This window comes from Elgaria multicarinata, chromosome 3 (assembly GCF_023053635.1).
Source record: "Elgaria multicarinata webbii isolate HBS135686 ecotype San Diego chromosome 3, rElgMul1.1.pri, whole genome shotgun sequence".
In the NCBI taxonomy this organism is placed as follows: Eukaryota; Metazoa; Chordata; class Lepidosauria; order Squamata; family Anguidae; genus Elgaria; species Elgaria multicarinata.
In genome coordinates this window covers 162841250-162858859 of record NC_086173.1, presented here as the reverse complement: position 1 = coordinate 162858859, position 17610 = coordinate 162841250, and the positions used below count along the sequence as shown (strand labels likewise).

At 43.3% G+C, this 17610-nt stretch overlaps 3 protein-coding genes across 3 annotated transcripts in view; all 3 read left to right on the top strand.

The window, feature by feature from the left end:
* The first annotated feature begins 470 nt into the window (after positions 1 to 470).
* LOC134396341 (zinc finger protein 883-like) overlaps positions 471 to 17610 on the top strand; it is a 34737-nt gene continuing 17597 nt past the window's right edge. Inside the window, exon 1 of the mRNA XM_063122807.1 lies at positions 471 to 548. Within this exon, the coding sequence (XP_062978877.1) occupies positions 474 to 548 (75 nt within the window). The 5' untranslated portion in view covers positions 471 to 473. The remainder of the gene's footprint in view (positions 549 to 17610) is intronic.
* On the top strand, positions 944 to 3627 carry LOC134396975 (zinc finger protein OZF-like). The gene is made up of 3 exons (XM_063123590.1): positions 944 to 998; positions 2214 to 2279; positions 2484 to 3627. Exons 1-3 carry the CDS (start codon positions 944 to 946, stop codon positions 3581 to 3583), a joined length of 1221 nt encoding a protein of 406 aa, XP_062979660.1. The 3' UTR covers positions 3584 to 3627.
* Positions 8272 to 17095, top strand: LOC134396343 (zinc finger protein 883-like). Its single transcript, XM_063122810.1, has 6 exons — positions 8272 to 8318; positions 11826 to 12350; positions 12511 to 12637; positions 13227 to 13309; positions 13611 to 13737; positions 15102 to 17095. The coding sequence occupies exons 2-6, from the start codon at positions 11847 to 11849 to the stop codon at positions 16388 to 16390; spliced, it is 2130 nt and encodes a 709-aa protein (XP_062978880.1). The 5' UTR covers positions 8272 to 8318; positions 11826 to 11846; the 3' UTR covers positions 16391 to 17095.

The window sequence follows — 17610 nt, the reverse complement described above, 5'->3', positions numbered from 1 at the left end:
AAAGAGCTGTGCATAAAAGTTGGCAAATAAAGAGTTAATTTCTAGCTGACCAAATGTTTTTGGTGGTTGAGGGGGTGTTGGGGGAGTGACACTTGAATGAAACCTTTCTTACAGTTCAGAAATGTGTTTATTTTCAGCATGTGAAGACACTAGAGGCCTTCAAGAGGCAGCTGGATAACCATCTGTCAGGGATGCTTTAGGGTGGATTCCTGCATTGAGCAGGGGGTTGGACTCGATGGCCTTGTAGGCCCCTTCCAACTCTGCTATTCTATGATTCTATGATTATATGTGGGAAACTGTACTGTGATTTCTGGTTAAGAACTTAAATGGGGAGACACGTGTGTTTTCACACAAATGAAATTAAAAACATGAGCATAAACGGTGGAGGTTTTGCCTGGACATGCATCCATTGATCTGCAAGACAAGCAGACGCTCTGGGCTTCCTGACATCTTTATCTTCCACAGGTGAAGGAATGATGCCGGCAGTAGGTCCCCCATCTTCTCTTTCTTGTGGCGAAGGGGGAATGGATGCAGCGGGACCAAATGAGGTAGGGGGACGATCTCTGGGGAGAAGGACTAGGGGCGGCCTGGGGGTCTCTGGGCTATGCTCACCTCCCTGGGACTGAACAAATCGCTTTCCTCTTTGCTTCTGTCAAAGCTGCCTAGTTGAATGGCTTAGAGTGCCCCTCAAGGAGGTTTCATTAGGGTCCCCCCCCATTTTGGGGTGTGTGTTTAGAACGGAGCCTGGATAGTGGCTGAGAATAATCCCCATTCCGCTCACCTGCTGTTTTGGATTTCGCTTGTCTGTAATCTTCAAGTTCTCTCTGAGAAGGAAATGTTTCCCTTTCAGGGTCTGGTGGCCTTTGAGGAGGTGGCTGTGTCTTTCACGGAGGAGGAGTGGGCGCTGCTGGATCCGGACCAGAGAGCTCTGCATTGGGAAGTCATGGAGGAGATCTATGGGATCGTGGCCTTTCTGCATAAGGCTCCATCTTTCCCTGGTTGGTAATAATATCTTCTTAACAAATGCAACACACTAATTTTAGCATGTTCTAGATATTTCCTCATGCGAAAGCCCCATCTTCTAATCTAATGAGACGGATTTATTTTTTTTATTGACTAAGGGTGCAATCCTATGTCTGCTTAGAAAGAAAAGACAACAGCACCCTCCCGCCCATGTTCCCCAGCAACTGGTGCACACAGGCTTATTGCCTCGAATACTGGAGATAGCACATAACCATCAGGGCTAGTAGCCATCGATAGCCTTTGCCTCAAGGAATTTATCCAACCCCCTTTTAAAGCCATCCAGATTGGTGGCCATCACTACATCTTGTGGTAATGAATGCCATAATTTAACTCTGCGCTGTGTGAAGAAGTCCTTCCTTTCATTTGTCTCGAATCTCCCACCAATCAGCTTCATGGGATGACCCCTTTGGGTTCTAGCATTTTGAGAGAGGGGGGAAATGTCTCCCTCTCCACTCCTCTATCATGTTTTCCCTTAGCCTCTTTTTTTGCAAGCTAAAAAATCCCAGCTGTTGTAACCTTCCCTCATAGAGGAGATGCTCCAGCCACTTAATTGTTTTAGTCGCCCTGTTCTGCACTTTTTCCAGCTCTATAATACCTTTTTTTTTTTAGGTATGGTGACCAGAACTGTATACAGTATTCCAAGTGTGGTCATATCATAGATTTGTACAAAGGCAGTATGATACTGGCAATTTTATTCTCAGTTCCTTGTCTTATAGTGCCTAACATGGAGTCTACTTTCTTTAAACCTGCTGCACACTGGACTGACATTTTTATGGAGCTGTCCAACACAACCCCAAGATCTCGTTCTTGTTCGGTTACTGCAACCTCAGATCCCATCAGGTTATACTTGAAGTTGGGTTTTTTTGCCCCAACATGCATCACTTTATCCTTGCTTACATGGAACTGCATCTGCCATTTGGATGCCCACACTCCCAGCTTAGAGAGATCCCTTTGGAGCTCTAAACAATCATTTTGTTTTAACCACCTTAACTAATTTTTGGTGTTATTGGCAGAGGTGGCCACTTCTCATGGCTGAACCTATGAGCTTTATGTCTGAAGGGAAGTTGAACTCAAGTTCCGTGGCACACCTGCCTCCCATCCAGGTCTTTTCAGTCCTTCCCTTTATCATAGCTGTTCAGTGATTTGCGGTTCCTTTTGTATGTCTGACCAGTTCACTGTCTTCATTGCAGGAGGTGATAAATGGGAAGCCAAGACTGCAGAAAACCCACGTGAGGAGCCACCAGAAATTGATGGATGTAAACAAATGGACCAGGAAAGAATAAAAACAAGAGCAACGCACAAGATGAGGAATAAATCCTCTGCTTTTCATGGCCATAAGTACAGTGAAACCACAGCACAGGAAAACTTAGATGAACGAATGGAAATAAATCCGTATTCTGTGTGTAGGACAAGCTTTGATTCTCAATCAAGTCTTAAAAGACATTGTAAAACTCGCACAGATGACAACTCGTTAAAATGCTTGGAGTGTGGAAAGAGCTTCACTAGAAGCACACACCTCACTGATCATCAAAGAATTCACACAGGTGTAGAGTGTGGAAAGAGCTGTAGTGTGAGTACAAGCCTCACTTCTCGTCAAAGAATTCACCCAAGGGGGAAACCATATAGCTGTGCAGAGTGTGGAAAGAGCTTCAATAAAAGCAGCAATCTCAGTTCTCATCAAAGAATTCACACAGGGGAAAAACCATATGAATGTGCAGACTGTGGAAAGCGCTTCAGTCATAACATACAACTCACTTCACATCAAAGTGTTCACACAGGAGAGAAACAATACAAATGTGCAGTCTGTGGAAAGGGCTTCAATACAAGCACACACTTCACTTATCATCAAAGAATTCATACTGGGGAGAAACCATATAGCTGTGCAGAGTGTGGAAAGTGCTTCAGCCAGAGCTCAAGCCTCACTCGTCATCAAAGAATTCACACAGGGGAGAAACCATATAGCTGTGCAGACTGTGGGAAGCGCTTCAGTCGGATCTCAAGCCTCACTCGTCATCAAAGAATTCACACAGGGGAGAAACCACATGAATGTGCAGAGTGTGGAAAGAGCTTTAGTGTGAAAACAAGCTTCACTTCACATCAAAGAATTCACGCAGGGGAAAAACCATATAGCTGTGCAGAGTGTGGAATGAGCTTCAGCCAGAGCTCCAGCCTCACTTGTCATCAAAGAATCCACACAGGGGAAAAACCATATGAATGTGCGGACTGTGGAAAGCGCTTCCGGAAGAACATATACCTCACTTGTCATCAAAGAGTTCACACGGGGGGTAAACCATATGAATGTGCAGACTGTGGAAAGCGCTTCAGTCAGAGCTCAAGCCTCACTCGTCATGAAAGAAGTCACACAGGGGAGAAACCATATAGCTGTACAGAGTGTGGAAAGAGCTTCAGTCGGAGCTCAAGCTTTACTTATCATCAAAGAATCCACACAGGGGAAAAACCATATGAATGTGCAGACTGTGGAAAGCGTTTTAATAGAAACAGCCACCTAACTTCTCATCAAAAAATTCATACAGGCCATGCGGAAAAAGCTTTAGTGTGAGCACAAACCTGAGTAGACATCGAAGAACTCACAGAAACCATTTAAATATTTATTTATTTATTTATTACATTTTTATACCGCCCAATAGCCAAAGCTCTCTGGGCGGTTCACAAAAATTAAAACCATAATAAAACAACCAACAGGTTAAAAGCACTAATACAAAATACAGTATAAAAAGCACAACCAGGATAAAAACCATGCAGCAAAATTGATATAAAATTAAAATACAGAGTTAAAACAGTAAAATTTTAATTTAAGTTAAAATTAAGTGTTAAAATACTGAGAGAATAAAAAGGCCTTCAGCTGGCGACAAAAGGAGTACAGTGTAGGCGCCAGGCGGACCTCTCTGGGGAGTTCATTCCACAACCAGGGTGCCACAGCGGAGAAAGCCCTCCTCCTAGTAGCCACCTGCCTCACTTCCTTTGGCAGGGGCTCACAGAGAAGAGCCCCTGTAGATGAAGAGTGGGGGAAGAGCTTCAAGTAGAGATCAAATCTTACATCACACCAAAGAATTCACACAAGGGGAAAACCATATAAATGTACTAATGGGGAAAGAGCTTCCATGTGAGACCATACCTCACTTCTCATCAAAGTATTCACACAGGGGAGAAACATGCAGTGTGTGGAAAGAGTTTCAGTTTGAACAGAAACATCAATAGACATTTAAAAAAAAAACTCAGGGGAGAAGCCATATAAATGCTTCAAGTGTGGAATAACCTTCAGTGGGAACACAAGCCTCTGGGAAAGCGATGCTTGGAGTGTACAAATTTCTATATAACTATCAGCCTGATTTGTCATGAAAGAATTCTAATGGAATAAACCACGGACTTGCCTCTCATGTTGAAGGAGTTTCAGTCAGAAGATCAATCTCACTTCTCACCCAATAACTGACATGGGGGAGAACCCTTAGAAAAGCTTGGAGTATGGAATGAGATGACGACATCATCCAATTCATCTTTCACATCAGAGAATGTACTTGGGGAAATGAATTTGAAGAACCAGTTAGTGGGGAACATGGGTGGGAGGGTGCTGTTGCACCATGTCCTGCTTGTTCATCCCTGGCCAATGGCTGCTTGGCCACTGTGTGAACAGAGTGCTGGACTAGATGGACCCTTGGTCTGATCCAGCAGGGCTTTTCATACGTTCTTAACTGACTTCACCTGTAGAAGCCTTCCCAGCCCTTAAGATTGAAATCCTTCTCATGGGCCCTCCAGCAATATCCATCAAGTTGGTTGAACCAGGGCGGGGGCTCCTTGGTGGGGGCTCCAACACTGTTGAACTGCCTCCCATGAAAACTTAACTTCGCTCCCTTCATTATGTGTTTTTAAAATGTTTTTTAAAAACTGATTTATTCGAAGTTGGCCCATTGGTTTAACATCTGACATTCAACATACACACATACAATCTCAAAAACGTCCTATGAGCAACAGTGTAATAAAAACAACCGGGGATAAAGATATCCAGCTAATCTGATTAGACCGGGCCTCTAAGATCAACCAATTCCACCCTTGAATTCAAAGAGGTTCAACAGCCTCCCCACTGCCCCTGAGTTTTACTGCATTTCCCCTTGAGAAATGCATCTCGCTCGTGGTTTGCTGAGAAGTAAGGAGTTTTGAGGAATAAATTGAAGGAATTCGGTGCAGTAGCAGGTTTTAGGGTGAATAAACAGAAGTAAAAAATGTTAACAAAAAATATGAAATCCCAAGAGCAAATAAAGTTGACAGAAAAAAACAGGTTTTAAGATAGAAAATAAGGTAAAATATTTGGGTATTACCCTGACAAATATGAATTGTATGTTGTTTCATAATAACTATGCTAAGGTGTGGAATGAAATTAAAAAAGACTTTGTAAGATGAGATACGGTTCAACTGTCACTTCTGGGGAGAATTGCTACAATTAAGATTAATATTTTACCAAGAATGTTGTTTTTGTTTCAGCCAATACTTACTGTGACATCGGAGTTACCATTCAAGCAATGGCAGAAAGATATATCTAGATTCATACGGCAAGCAAAAAAAACCCAAGAGTTAAATATAAAATACTACAGGATGCAAAGGAAAGAGGAAATCTGGGTTTACCAGACTTAAAATTATATTTTTCTGCCTATTGTTTGGTATGGATGAAAGAGTGGATGTTGTTGAAAAATAGAAGATTAGTGGAATTAGAAGGGCATGAATTGAGATATGGGTGGCATGGATACTTGTGGTATGATAAAGCTAAGGTTAATGTAGAATTTAATAATCACTATGTGCAACGTGCTATTTTGAGAATATGGAATAAATACAAACCTAGGCTCTGTCAGAAAATACCTTTGTGGCTATCAGCACAGGAGGCTCACCATAGAAGAGAAATGACAAGTATGTATAATTGGTTGACATACTGGGATATATTAGCATTGATACAAGGTGAATACAAATTAAAATCAAGAGAAGGGTGATGAAAGAAGGTTATATATGTCAATGGTTTTCATATTTACAAATTTTGGAAAGGTTTAAATTAGATAAGAAAACTTGTGGTTTTGAACAAACAACGTGAATTTGAAAGGACATTGTGTACAAATAATGGGCATGATTGCAAAAATACTCTGTACAGCACCATGTACATTGATGGTGCTATATAAATAAATAAATAAATAAATAATAATAATAATAATAAAAATATACAAACCTTTGTTGATGTTTGGGATAGAGGAAGAAGAAGTAAAGGATTGTATGATAAAGTGGGGCCAAGACTTTGATGCAATATACCAGTGGAATATGTGGTTGAAAGGCCTAAAATTTACATTAAGTTCTAGTCTTAAAGAATTTTTTTATAAGATGATTTACAGATGGTATATGTCTCCTTCGAAATTGCCCAAAATGTATGCAGGCATCTTGGGAACCTGTTGGAAACTGGCCTTTGTTCTTCTCACATCAATCCGTTGGTTTCTGTTCACCACTCTGCTGCTAAGATCATCCTCTTGGCTCGCCGCTTTGACCATGTTACTCCACTTCTGAAATCTCTTCATTGGCTTCCAATTCACTTCAGAATCCAATATAAACTTCTCCTGTTGACCTACAAAGCTTTTCACAGTCTAGCTCCTTCCTATCTTTCCTCTCTCATCTCACACTATTGCCCCGCTGGTGCTCTTCGCTCCTCTGATGCCATGTTTCTCACCTGCCCAAGGGTCTCTACTTCCCTTGCTCGGCTTCGTCCATTTTCCTCCGCTGCCCCTTTCACCTGGAACGCTCTTCCAGAACATTTGCGAACTACAAGTTCAATCGCAGTTTTTAAAGCTCAGCTAAAAACGTTTCTTTTTTCTAAAGCTTTTAAAACTTGATTTTGATCTTACTTTTATACTGTTAGTTTTACTCTGCCCTGTGCCTGTTTGGTGCATTCTCTTCCCCTTCTTGTTTTATTATGATTTTATTAGAATGTAAGCCTATGCGGCAGGGTTTTGCTATTTTATTGTTTTACTCTGTACAGCACCATGTACACTGATGGTGCTATATAAATAAATAAATAAATAAATAATAATAATAATACTGAGGTCAGCAGCTATTTAGGACATATGGAAGTGGAAGGGGAGGGGAGAAGTTTGTGGAAGTTGTTTGAATCTTTTGCTGTGCTGAAGCTGTTAATCAGGTTCTAAAAGGATTAAAATGATGATGCTACACTTCAAACTAAAGATGGCTCACTTGATCTGGATGGGTTGAGTGACCTCCGTGAGGGTTTTGGGGAGACTTACAAGAAGACATAAGAAAGGCCCGGCTGGATAAGACCAAGAGTCCATCTAGTCTATCACTCCTATCCATGGCTACTAGCCCTGATGGTTGTGTGCTGTCTCCAATATTGAAGCAGTAAGCCTGTGTGCACCAGTTGCTGGGGAACATGGGTGGGAGGGTGCTGTTGCACCATGTCCTGCCTTGTTGGTCCCTGGCCGATGGCTGGTTGGACACTGTGTAAGCAGAGTGCTGAACTAGATGGACCCTTGGTCTGATCCAGCAGGGCCCTTCTTATGACTCTGGGCCTTCAAAATGGGAAGGGGCGGCAAAAAGACGTTCTGGGGCAAGCGGTGTGTGAGTGTGAGTGAGTGATCCATAAGAAACAAAATCTATCTACCCAGTTCGCAGGGACGTTCCTGGAATAATGGGGAAACTGGCACCGTGAATCTGGTATCGTTTATTTCCTTCCCATTGAGAACAAACGTCAATATATTTTATTATGTTATTACCATGAACCTCACAGAAAGCTTTGGCTATTGGGCAGTATAGAAAAGTAATCAATCAATCAGGTCGGGTGTTTTGCCCCCACACGCATCGCTTTAACACTTGCTTACATATTTGTTACATTTCTAATCCACCCAATAACTAAAGATGGATTACAAACGGTTATGAGTGCATACAGACAGTTATAAAAATAAAATTATTTAAAAGGATGAAATATACAATATCATGCAAAGCAATAGACAGCACAGGACAATAACCTAGAACGAAATTGGGTGTGAGGGGGTGGGGTGGCGGTGCCCACTGATGCTCGCTTGGCTTTCTAAGGGTTAAAGGAACTGAACTCGATTCCTAGATAGGAAAGGAATTGAGGGAGCGGGGTTGGAGGGGGCGTGGTTCCCCCCATAGCAAACGCCCCTCCTCCCCGAAATCCCTTCCTGTGCTGGCTCCTCCCCCTCCTCCCCCCCAAGGAGGAAAGTGAAGTCTCTCCAAGCAGCGCAGGTGCATCGCGGTCTCCCTTCGGGGATCAGGTAGGTTTCTTGCAAACTGCCCCCCTTGTACATCTGGGTGGGGGAAGAGTCCCAGGGCTGCAGAGGGGGAAGGATCCCTAGGAGGCGGCCCGAGGTGGGGTTTGCAGCTCTGCTCTGCGAGAGAAACAGAGCCGGCGGAGGCACGTGGCATGCTCTTACACATTCAGCCATTAAACTGATTTCTGAATTGTAGAAAAGGCAACGTTGCCCCAGAAAATCTAGGACTGATCATAGAATCATAGAATAGCAGAGTTGGAAGGGGCCTACAAGGCCATCGAGTCCAACCCCCTGCTCAATGCAGGAATCCACCCTAAAGCAACCCTGACAGATGGTTGTCCAGCTGCCTCTTGAAGGCCTCTAGTGTGGGAGAGCCCACAACCTCCCTAGGTCACTGGTTCCATTGTTGTACTGCTCTAACAGTCAGGAAGTTTTTCCTGATGTCCAGCCGGAATCTGGCTTCCTCTAACTTGAGCCCATTATTCCGTGTCCTGCACTCTGGGAGGATCGAGAAGAGATCCTGGCCCTCCTCTGTGTGACAACCTTTTAAGTATTTGATGCATATTTAAATTCAAGAGATGTTTCCACAAGTCAAATAATGAACACACTCCTATTCCCTTAATTGAGATCCCTAACGTAAACAAGTTTAAAGGTAACTGAGTGTAATTTATTTATTTATTATTACATGTAAGTACTGCGTATGTGTGTGTGTTTTCCATTTGAAAAGCTCACCTGGTGCTCCTCCTGTTCAACCAGGATGATCAGGGGTCTGGAAATGAAGCCCTATGAAGAGAGACTGAAAGGACTGGGCATGTTTAGCCTGGAGAAGAGAAGATTGAGGGGAGACATGATAGCACTCTTCAAATACTTAAAAGGTTGTCCCACAGAGAAGGGCCAGGATCTCTTCTCGATCCTCCCAGAGTGCAGGACACAGAATAACAGGCTCAAGTTAAAGGAAGCCCAATTCCAGCTGGACATTAGGAAAAACTTCCTGACTGTTAGAGCAGTACGACAATGGAATCAGTTACCTAGGGAGGTGGTGGGCTCTCCCACACTGGAGGCCTTTAAGAGGCAGCTGGACAACCACCTGTCAGGGATGCTTTAGGGTGGATTCCTGCCTTGAGCAGGGGGTTGGACTTGATGGCCTTGTAGGCCCCTTCCAACTCTGCTATTCTATGATTCTATGTTCTGATCCTCACAACAACCCTGTGGGGTAGGTTACGCTGCCCCAAAGTCACCAGTGAGCCTCATGGCCTAGAAGGGAATAGAACTTAGAACTCCAGAGCCTGAGTCCTAACCATGGCACAATACTGATAACAGCAACAACATCACATCAAAAAAACTATACAGAAAACCTTCAGAAACTGTCCGTACCAAAATCCAAAACCAACAAACAGAAGGCTGCAATTGATAATAACAGTAAAAAAGTTGTGCAGACTTTATACTGTTAGTTTTACCCTACCCTGTGCCTGCTTACCCTACCCTGTGCCTGTTTGCATTCTCTTCCCCTCCTTATTGTTTTACTATGATTTTATTAGATTGTAAGCCTATGCGGCAGAGTCTTGCTATTTACTGTTTTACTCTGTACAGCACCATGTACATTGATGGTGCTATATAAATTAATAATAATAATAATAATAATAATAATAATAATAATAATAATAGAATGCCAAGGGGCATACAGCTGGGTGTAATGATTTGCTTGTCAAGAATATAAGATAACTGAATGTAGTTTATTAACAATTTTAAATTTTAAACAAGTCGAAAGCTCCAAATAATATCGTCATCCTTCATAAACAGTTACATTCAGGGTATTCAACAGTTACATTCAGGGAATTGTGCCTAATGGATAAAGTTATTTCCACCGGCAACATTGTGTCCAACAAAATAGATTATTGCAACAAGCTATGTTGTTTAATTTGTGAGTTTGATCATCTACAGGGGCTTTTCTCCGTGAGCCCCTGCCAAAGGAAGTGAGGCAGGTGGCTACTAGGAGGAGGGCTTTCTCCGCTGTGGCTCCCCAGAGAGGTCCGTCTGGCGCCTACACTGTACTCGTTTCATCGCCAGCTGAAGACCTTTTTATTCTCTCAGTATTTTAACACTTAATTATAACTTTAGTTTAAATTTTACTGTTCTAACTCTGTATTTTAATTTTGCTGCGTGGTTTTATCCTGGTTGTGCTTTTTATACTGTATTTTGTATTTGTGTTTTTAACCTGTGGGTTGTTTTATTATGGTTTTAATTTTTGTGAATCGCCCAGAGAGCTTTGGCTATTAGGCGGTACAAAAATGTAATTAATAATAATAATAATAATAATAATAATAATAATAATAATAATAATAACAACAACAACAACCACCTATTTTGTTGGACACAACGTTGCTGGTGGAAATAACTTTGTCTGTTAAACACAGTTCCCTGAATGTAACTTGTAGCTGTATGCCCCTTGACATACTTTTTTACCATACCAAAATACATCCCCATCAATGGTTGTTGTTGTTTGAATGGATACTGTTGTTTTTATTTTCTGATGGCTTTAAATTTTGTATACTTTTTGAATGTTCATGGTTTTTAACTTTTGTAAACCGCCCAGAGAGCTTCTGCTATAGGGCGGTATATAAGTTTAATAAATAAATAAATAAAATAATATCCAGAAAGCACTCGTACTAAAAACATGCTCAATTGTCAGGAAATTCCTGAATCAGTAAAAGACCTGGCAAAGCCCATCATAACGGTCTAGAAAAGCCGCCATGAGCGAGAAATAAAAATGATAATTCAAATTTATATTGTGCTCTATATCAGAGAGCATTCCAATTAACCGAAACATACAAAACAATATAAACAAAAACCTGTCAATACACATTAGATAAACTGCTAACAAAAATTTAAAGTAATTCACACCCAATCAATTAAATCCACCAAACATTTAAAAACTGGAAACAAACTGACTGTTCCTTGCTCCGTACACCTACGGCTTTGGGTCGAACAAATAGTTTTTGGGCCTCGTCTAAATTTGTCCAACTCTGGTTCCGTGCGAAGGTGTAGTGGGAGAGAGTTCCACAATCGTGGCACGAGATGGGAAAATGCCCGGCGCCCAGAGTTTGCCACCTTAGTCCAAGGAACCACCGGAAACCTGGAATCTGGTTCTCCATGGATGTAAGACTTGAGGAAAATATGGAAGCGGCAGCAGAAGGGGACAAGGAGATGGTGGACAACTGAGGAAGGAGCGGGTGAAGAAGGGGTGGAGGCTCAGAGGAAGGCTGAGTGAGGGAGTTTGTGTGGAAGTGGAAGGATGGTTAAAGACAGGCAAATTGGTGGAATGCTGCGTCTCCAGCCCTCCCCACAGTCTCTGGTGTCTCTTTGGGCCTTGGTGTTCACCAGCCTTTCCTTCTGGGAGATGTTCACCAAGCTTTTCTTCTGGTTGCTAGCTGAAGTCATCCCTAGAAAAGAAATCTCCGTAGCCTGACAGTGTAATCATTTAACTTTCAGAACCATGTCTTGGCTTTGCAGGACTTGGTAGCCTCTCCAATTATGGCACTTTTGGCCTTGAAACAGGAAGTGCCGGAAGAAGGAGGAGTTCCTTCAGCCCCGTCGGAGGCTTCCTTGGAGCACAGATCCGAGATGGACAAGAAAGGCTCAGCTGGCCCCAAAGCACGAAGAGGGTCTGCCACCACCACAAATGGGAGCAGTGGGGAATTCTGGGAAAGAACGGTGCAGAGAATCCTGGGAGAAGAGATGCCCTGCCCAGATGGACAGAGCCAGCATTTCCGGCAATTCTGCTACCAGGAGGCTGAGGGTCCACGGGAGGCTTGCAGCCGACTCCACGATCTCTGCCGTCAGTGGCTGAAACCAGAGAGGAACACGAAAACCCAGATGCTGGACCTGGTGATCCTGGAGCAGTTCCTGGCTATCCTGCCCTCGGAGATAGGAAAGTGGGTGAGGGAATGTGGAGTAGAGACCAGTTCCCAGGCGGTGGCCCTGGCGGAGGGCTTCCTGTTGAGCCAGGCAGAGGCCGTAAAACAGGAAAAGGAGCAGGTGAGAGCATTTCTTCTTCATAATTCCCACGGGTGGAGAATGGGAGGAAGAATATACAAAACTATTCCCATAACTGTTCAAGGCCTTTGCCTCTAGTGTCTTTCCTTTTCTAATCCTTCGTCCTATGACATGTCTTTGATCATCCTCATTGCAGTTTCAGGTGCAGGGCCTATTTGCAGAATTGAGCAGTGATTTCCCTGAGGCAGAAAAGGCTCCATCCAGCACCAAAGAGAGTCCAGGGCAAAGGAGGATCATGCAGGAAGCTGGTGAAGGTGGCATCCCACCAGGTATAGGTCAATATTTTGAATTGGTTTCCCTCTGTATGGTATGCAAGAAATCCGTGGCATCCTCTTAAGTGTTTTTTGTTTTTGGTGGGGGCAGAATGCAGGAGGGACACTTAAATTCACTTTTTCACAAAGTTCAGAGATGTATACGTAGAAAGCTGTACTGTGGTTTCTGGTTAAGAACCCAAATGGGGAGAGACGTGTGTTTTCACACAAGTGAAATTAAAAACATTTTATTTATTTATTTATTACATTTTTATACCGCCCAATAGCCAAAGCTCTCTGGGCGGTTCACAAAAAAATAAAACCATAATAAAACAACCAACAGGTTAAAAACACAAATACAAAATACAGAATCAAAAGCACAACCAGGATAAAACCACGCAGCAAATTGGATATAAGATTAAAATAGAGAGTTAGAACAGTAAAATTTAAATTTAAGTTAAAATTAAGTGTTAAAATACTGAGAGAATAAAAAGGTCTTCAGCATAAACGGTGGAGGTTTTCATACCCTTCTCTGCCTGGACATGCATCCATTGATCTGCAAGACAAGCAGACGCTCTGGGCTTCCTGACATCTTTGTCTTCCACAGGTGAAGGAATGATGCCGGCAGTAGGTCCCCCATCTTCTCTTTCTGGTGACGAAGAGGGAACGGATGCAGCAGGACCAAATGATGTAGGGGGACGATCTCTGGGGAGAAGGGCGAGGGGCGGCCTGGGGGTCTCTGGGCTCTGCTCACCTCCCTGGGACTGAACAAATCGCTTTCCTCTTTCCTTCTGTCAAAGCTGCCTTCTTGAATGGCTTAGAGTGCCCCTCAAGGAGGTTTCATTAGGGTCCCCCCCATCTTTTGGGGTGTGTTTAGAGCGAAGCCTGGATGGGGGCTGAGAATAACCCCCATTCTCCTCACCTGCTGTGTTGGATTTCGCTTGTCTGTAATCTTCAAGTTCTCTCTGAGGAGGAAATGTTTCCCTTTCAGGGTCCGGTGGCCTTTGAGGAAGTGGCTGTGTCTTTCACGGAGGAGGAGTGGGCGCTGCTGGATCCGGACCAGAGAGCTCTGCATCGGGAAGTCATGGAGGAGCTCTGTGGGATCGTGGCCTCTCTGGGTAAGGCTCCGTCTTTCCCTGGTTGGTAATAACACCTTCTTTACAAATGCGACACACTAATTTTAGCACGTTCTGCATATTTCTTCATGCTAAAGCCTCATCTTCCAATCTAACAAGATGGATCTCTTTTGATTGACTAAGAGTGCAATCCTATGTCTGCTCAGAAAGAAAAGACTCCAGGCTGTAGAGCTTAAGAAGGGCCATGCTGGATCAGACAGAAGGTCCATCTAGCCCAGCACCTTGTTCACCCAGTGGCCAACCAGCCATCGGCCAGAGACCAACAAGCAGGACATGGTGCAACAGCACCCCACCACCCATGTTCCCCAGCCACTGGTGCACACAGGCTTACTGCCTCGGATACTGGAGATAGTACACAACCATCAGGGCTAGTAGCCATCGATAGACTTTGCCTCCAGGAATTGATCCATCCCCCTTTTAAAGCCATCCAGATTTGTGGCCATCACTACATCTTGTGGTAGTGAATTCCATAATTTAACTCTGCGCTGTGTGAAGAAGTCCTTCCTTTCATTTGTCCCAAATCTCCCACCAATCAGATTCATGGGACGACCCTGGGTTCTAGCATTTTGAGAGAGGGGAAAATGTCTCTCTATCCACATTCTCCACACCTCTATCGTGTTTCCTTTAGCCTCTTTTTTTTTTTGCAACCTAAGCAACCCCAGCTGTTGTCACCTTCCCTCGTAGGGGAGATGCTCCAGCCCCTTAATCATCTTAGCTGCCCCTTTCTACACTTTTTCCAGCTCTATAATACCATTTTTTAAAGGTGTGCTGACCAGAACTGTACACAGTATTCTACGTGTGGTTGCACCATAGATTTGTATAATGGCAGTATGATACTGGCAGTTTTATTCTCAATTCCTTTCCTTATAATGCCTAACATGGAGTCTGCCTTCTTTACACCTGCCGCACACTGGACTGACATTTTCGTCGAGCTGTCCAACACAACCTCAAAGATTTCGTTCTTGTTCGGTCACCCCAAGCTCAGATCCCATCAGGTTATACTTGAAGATGGGAGTTTTTGCACCAACGTGCGTCACTTTACACTTGCTTACATGGAACTGCATGCGCCATTTGGATGCCCACTCTCCCAGCTTGGAGAGATCCCATTCGAGCTCTAAACAATCCTTTTGTGTTTTAACCATCTTAACTAATTTGGTGTTATTGGCAGAGGTGGCCACTTCTCATGGCTGAACCTATGAGCTTTATGTCTGAAGGGAAGCTGAACTCAAGTTCCGTGGCACACCTGCCTCCCATCCAGGTCTTTTCAGTCCTTCCCTTTATCATAGCTGTTCAGTGATCTGTGGTTCCTTCTCTATATCTGACCAGTTCACTGTCTTCATTGGCAGGAGGTGATAAATGGGAAGCCGAGACTGCAGAAACCCCACGTGAGGAGCCACCAGAAATCGACAGATGTAAACAGATGGACCAGGAGAGAATAAAAATAGGAGCAATGCACCAGATGAGGAATAAATCCTTTGCTTTTCATGGCCATGAGTACAGTGAAACCACAGCACAGGAAAACGTAGGTGAACGAATGGAAATAAATCTGTACTCTGTATGTCGGACAAGCTTTGATTCTCAATCAAGCCTTAAAAGCCATTGTAAAACTCGCACAGACGACAACGCATTAAAATGCTTGGAGTGTGGAAAGAGCTTCACTAGAACCACGCACCTCACTGATCATCAAAGAATTCACACAGGAGAGAAACCATATGAATGTGCAGACTGTGGAAAGCGCTTCAGTTGGCACTCAAACCTTACTTCTCATCAAAGAATTCACACAGGGGAGAAACCATATAGCTGTGCAGAGTGTGGAAAGAGCTTCAGTCAGCGGTCAAGTCTCACTTATCATCAAAGAATTCACACAGGGGAGAAACCATATAGATGTTCAGACTGTGGAAAGCACTTCAGTCAGAACGTACAACTCACTCGTCATCAAAGAATTCACACAAGGGAAAAATATGAATGTGCAGACTGTGGAAAGCACTTCAGACATAACATACAACTCATTTGGCATCAAAGTATTCACACAGGAGAAAAACAATATGAATGTGCAGTCTGTAGAAAGGGCTTCAGTCAGAGCTCAAACCTCACTTCTCATCAAAGAAAACACACAAGGGAGACACGATATAGCTGTGCAGAGTGTGGAAAGCGCTTCAGTCGGAGCTCAAACCTCACTTCTCATCAAAGAATTCACACTGGGGAGAAACCATATAGCTGTGCTGAGTGCGGGAAGTGCTTCCGTCAAAACATACAACTCACTTGGCATCAAAGTATTCACACTGGAGAGAAACGATATGAATGTGCAGTCTGTGGAAAGGGCTTCAATACAAGCACAAACCTCACTCGTCATCAAATTATTCACACTGGGGAGAAACCACATGAATGTGCACAGTGTGGAAAGAGCTTTAGTTTGAGAACAAATCTCACTTCTCATCAAAGAATTCACACAGGGGAAAAACCATATAGCTGTGCCGAGTGTGGAAACAGCTTCAGTAGAAACAGCCATCTAATTTCTCATCAAAGAATTCACACAGGGGAAAAACAATACGAATGTGCAGTCTGTGGAAAGCGCTTCAGGCACAACACAAGCCTCACTTGTCATCAAAGAATTCACACAGAGGAAACCATATGAATGTGCAGACTGTGGAAAGTGTTCAGTCAGCGCTCAAGCATCGCTTGTCATAAAAGAATTCACACAAGGGAGCAACCTTTTTGATGTGCAGACTGTGGAAGGTGTTTCAGTAGAAACAGCCAACTAACTTCTCATCAAAGAAGTCACACTGGGGAGAAACCATGCGGAAAAAGCTTTAGTATGAGCACAACCCTGAGTAGGCTTTGCTTCCTTTAATTCTCTTTTGAAGCTCTGCTCTCTGTCCTTAGCTCCTTCTCTGTCTGCCACTGACTTTGCTCTCTTCTTCAACTCTAAAATTCAAACACTTCGCATGGAACATTCTAATTCTGCCCCCTCTTCTATCTCGGCTCCCCTTCGTTAGTTCCTTCTGCTACCTTTTCTGAGTTCTCTCCAGCTTCAGCGGATGAACTTTCAAGAATATTGTCCTCTTCAAATTCCTTCCACTTGCTCCCTTCACCCCATCCCTTCCCGTGTTTTTATTAATCTTACCCCTGTTATTCTTCCTTCTTTGCTCCACGTTATCAACACTTCTTTGTCTTTTGGTTCATTTACTTCTGTTTATAAGCATGCCACAGTTTCTCCTATTCTTAAAAAAACATCTCTTGACATGCTTTCACTTTCTAACTACCTCCCTGTCTCTTTGTTGCCTTTTGTCTCGAAGGTTTTGGAGCGGGTGGTTGTGGCGTTACACCCCACAAGTCAATTCCAAATGTATGTCTGCAGTTTGTAAGTCTGTGGTTTTTAGAATGTTGGCCTGAGTGGGCGGAGTTAGAATGTCTTGGGGGGGGGGGAGTGATATATAAGGGAAGGACTGAGGGGATGGAGAGATCTTTTCAGAAAGGCTTTTCAGGGAGACTTGTTAGGTACTCTTAGAGTCTGTAGTGCTCTCTGTGTTTATGGTACTTAAGTTCTGGGAAATTTGAGAGTCAGTGTAGTGAGTAGTGTCTTTAGAGTGTGGTGTGCACGTAGTGGATGTATATTGATCAGTACTGAGAATAAAGAAAGTTCAAGAGTGATTGTGTGAGAAAAAGGAAAGCGCGTATGTGAATGAGTGACAGGATTGTATGAAAGGTTTCAAAAAGGTTTTTAAATGTTGTTATTTGAAACAAAGCTTATGAACTTTTAAAAATAAATTTTGATTGTTTTGTTTTTAAACTACCACAAAAAGCCCACGTGTCTGTTTGGCGTTTATCATCTTAAGTTTACACATTTAACACCCA

Coding starts and splice junctions, on each gene's coding strand:
- LOC134396975 (XM_063123590.1), top strand. CDS start 944: ATGGAGGAGATCTATGGGATCGTGGCCTTTCTGCATAAGGCTCCATCT. Junction 999..2,213: donor TAAGGCTCCATCTTTCCCTG/GTTGGTAATAAT, acceptor TCTTCATTGCAG/GAGGTGATAAATGGGAAGCC. Junction 2,280..2,483: donor GCCACCAGAAATTGATGGAT/GTAAACAAATGG, acceptor AAACTCGCACAG/ATGACAACTCGTTAAAATGC.
- LOC134396343 (XM_063122810.1), top strand. CDS start 11,847: ATGGCACTTTTGGCCTTGAAACAGGAAGTGCCGGAAGAAGGAGGAGTT. Junction 12,638..13,226: donor TGAAGGTGGCATCCCACCAG/GTATAGGTCAAT, acceptor TGTCTTCCACAG/GTGAAGGAATGATGCCGGCA. Junction 13,310..13,610: donor ATGCAGCAGGACCAAATGAT/GTAGGGGGACGA, acceptor TTTCCCTTTCAG/GGTCCGGTGGCCTTTGAGGA.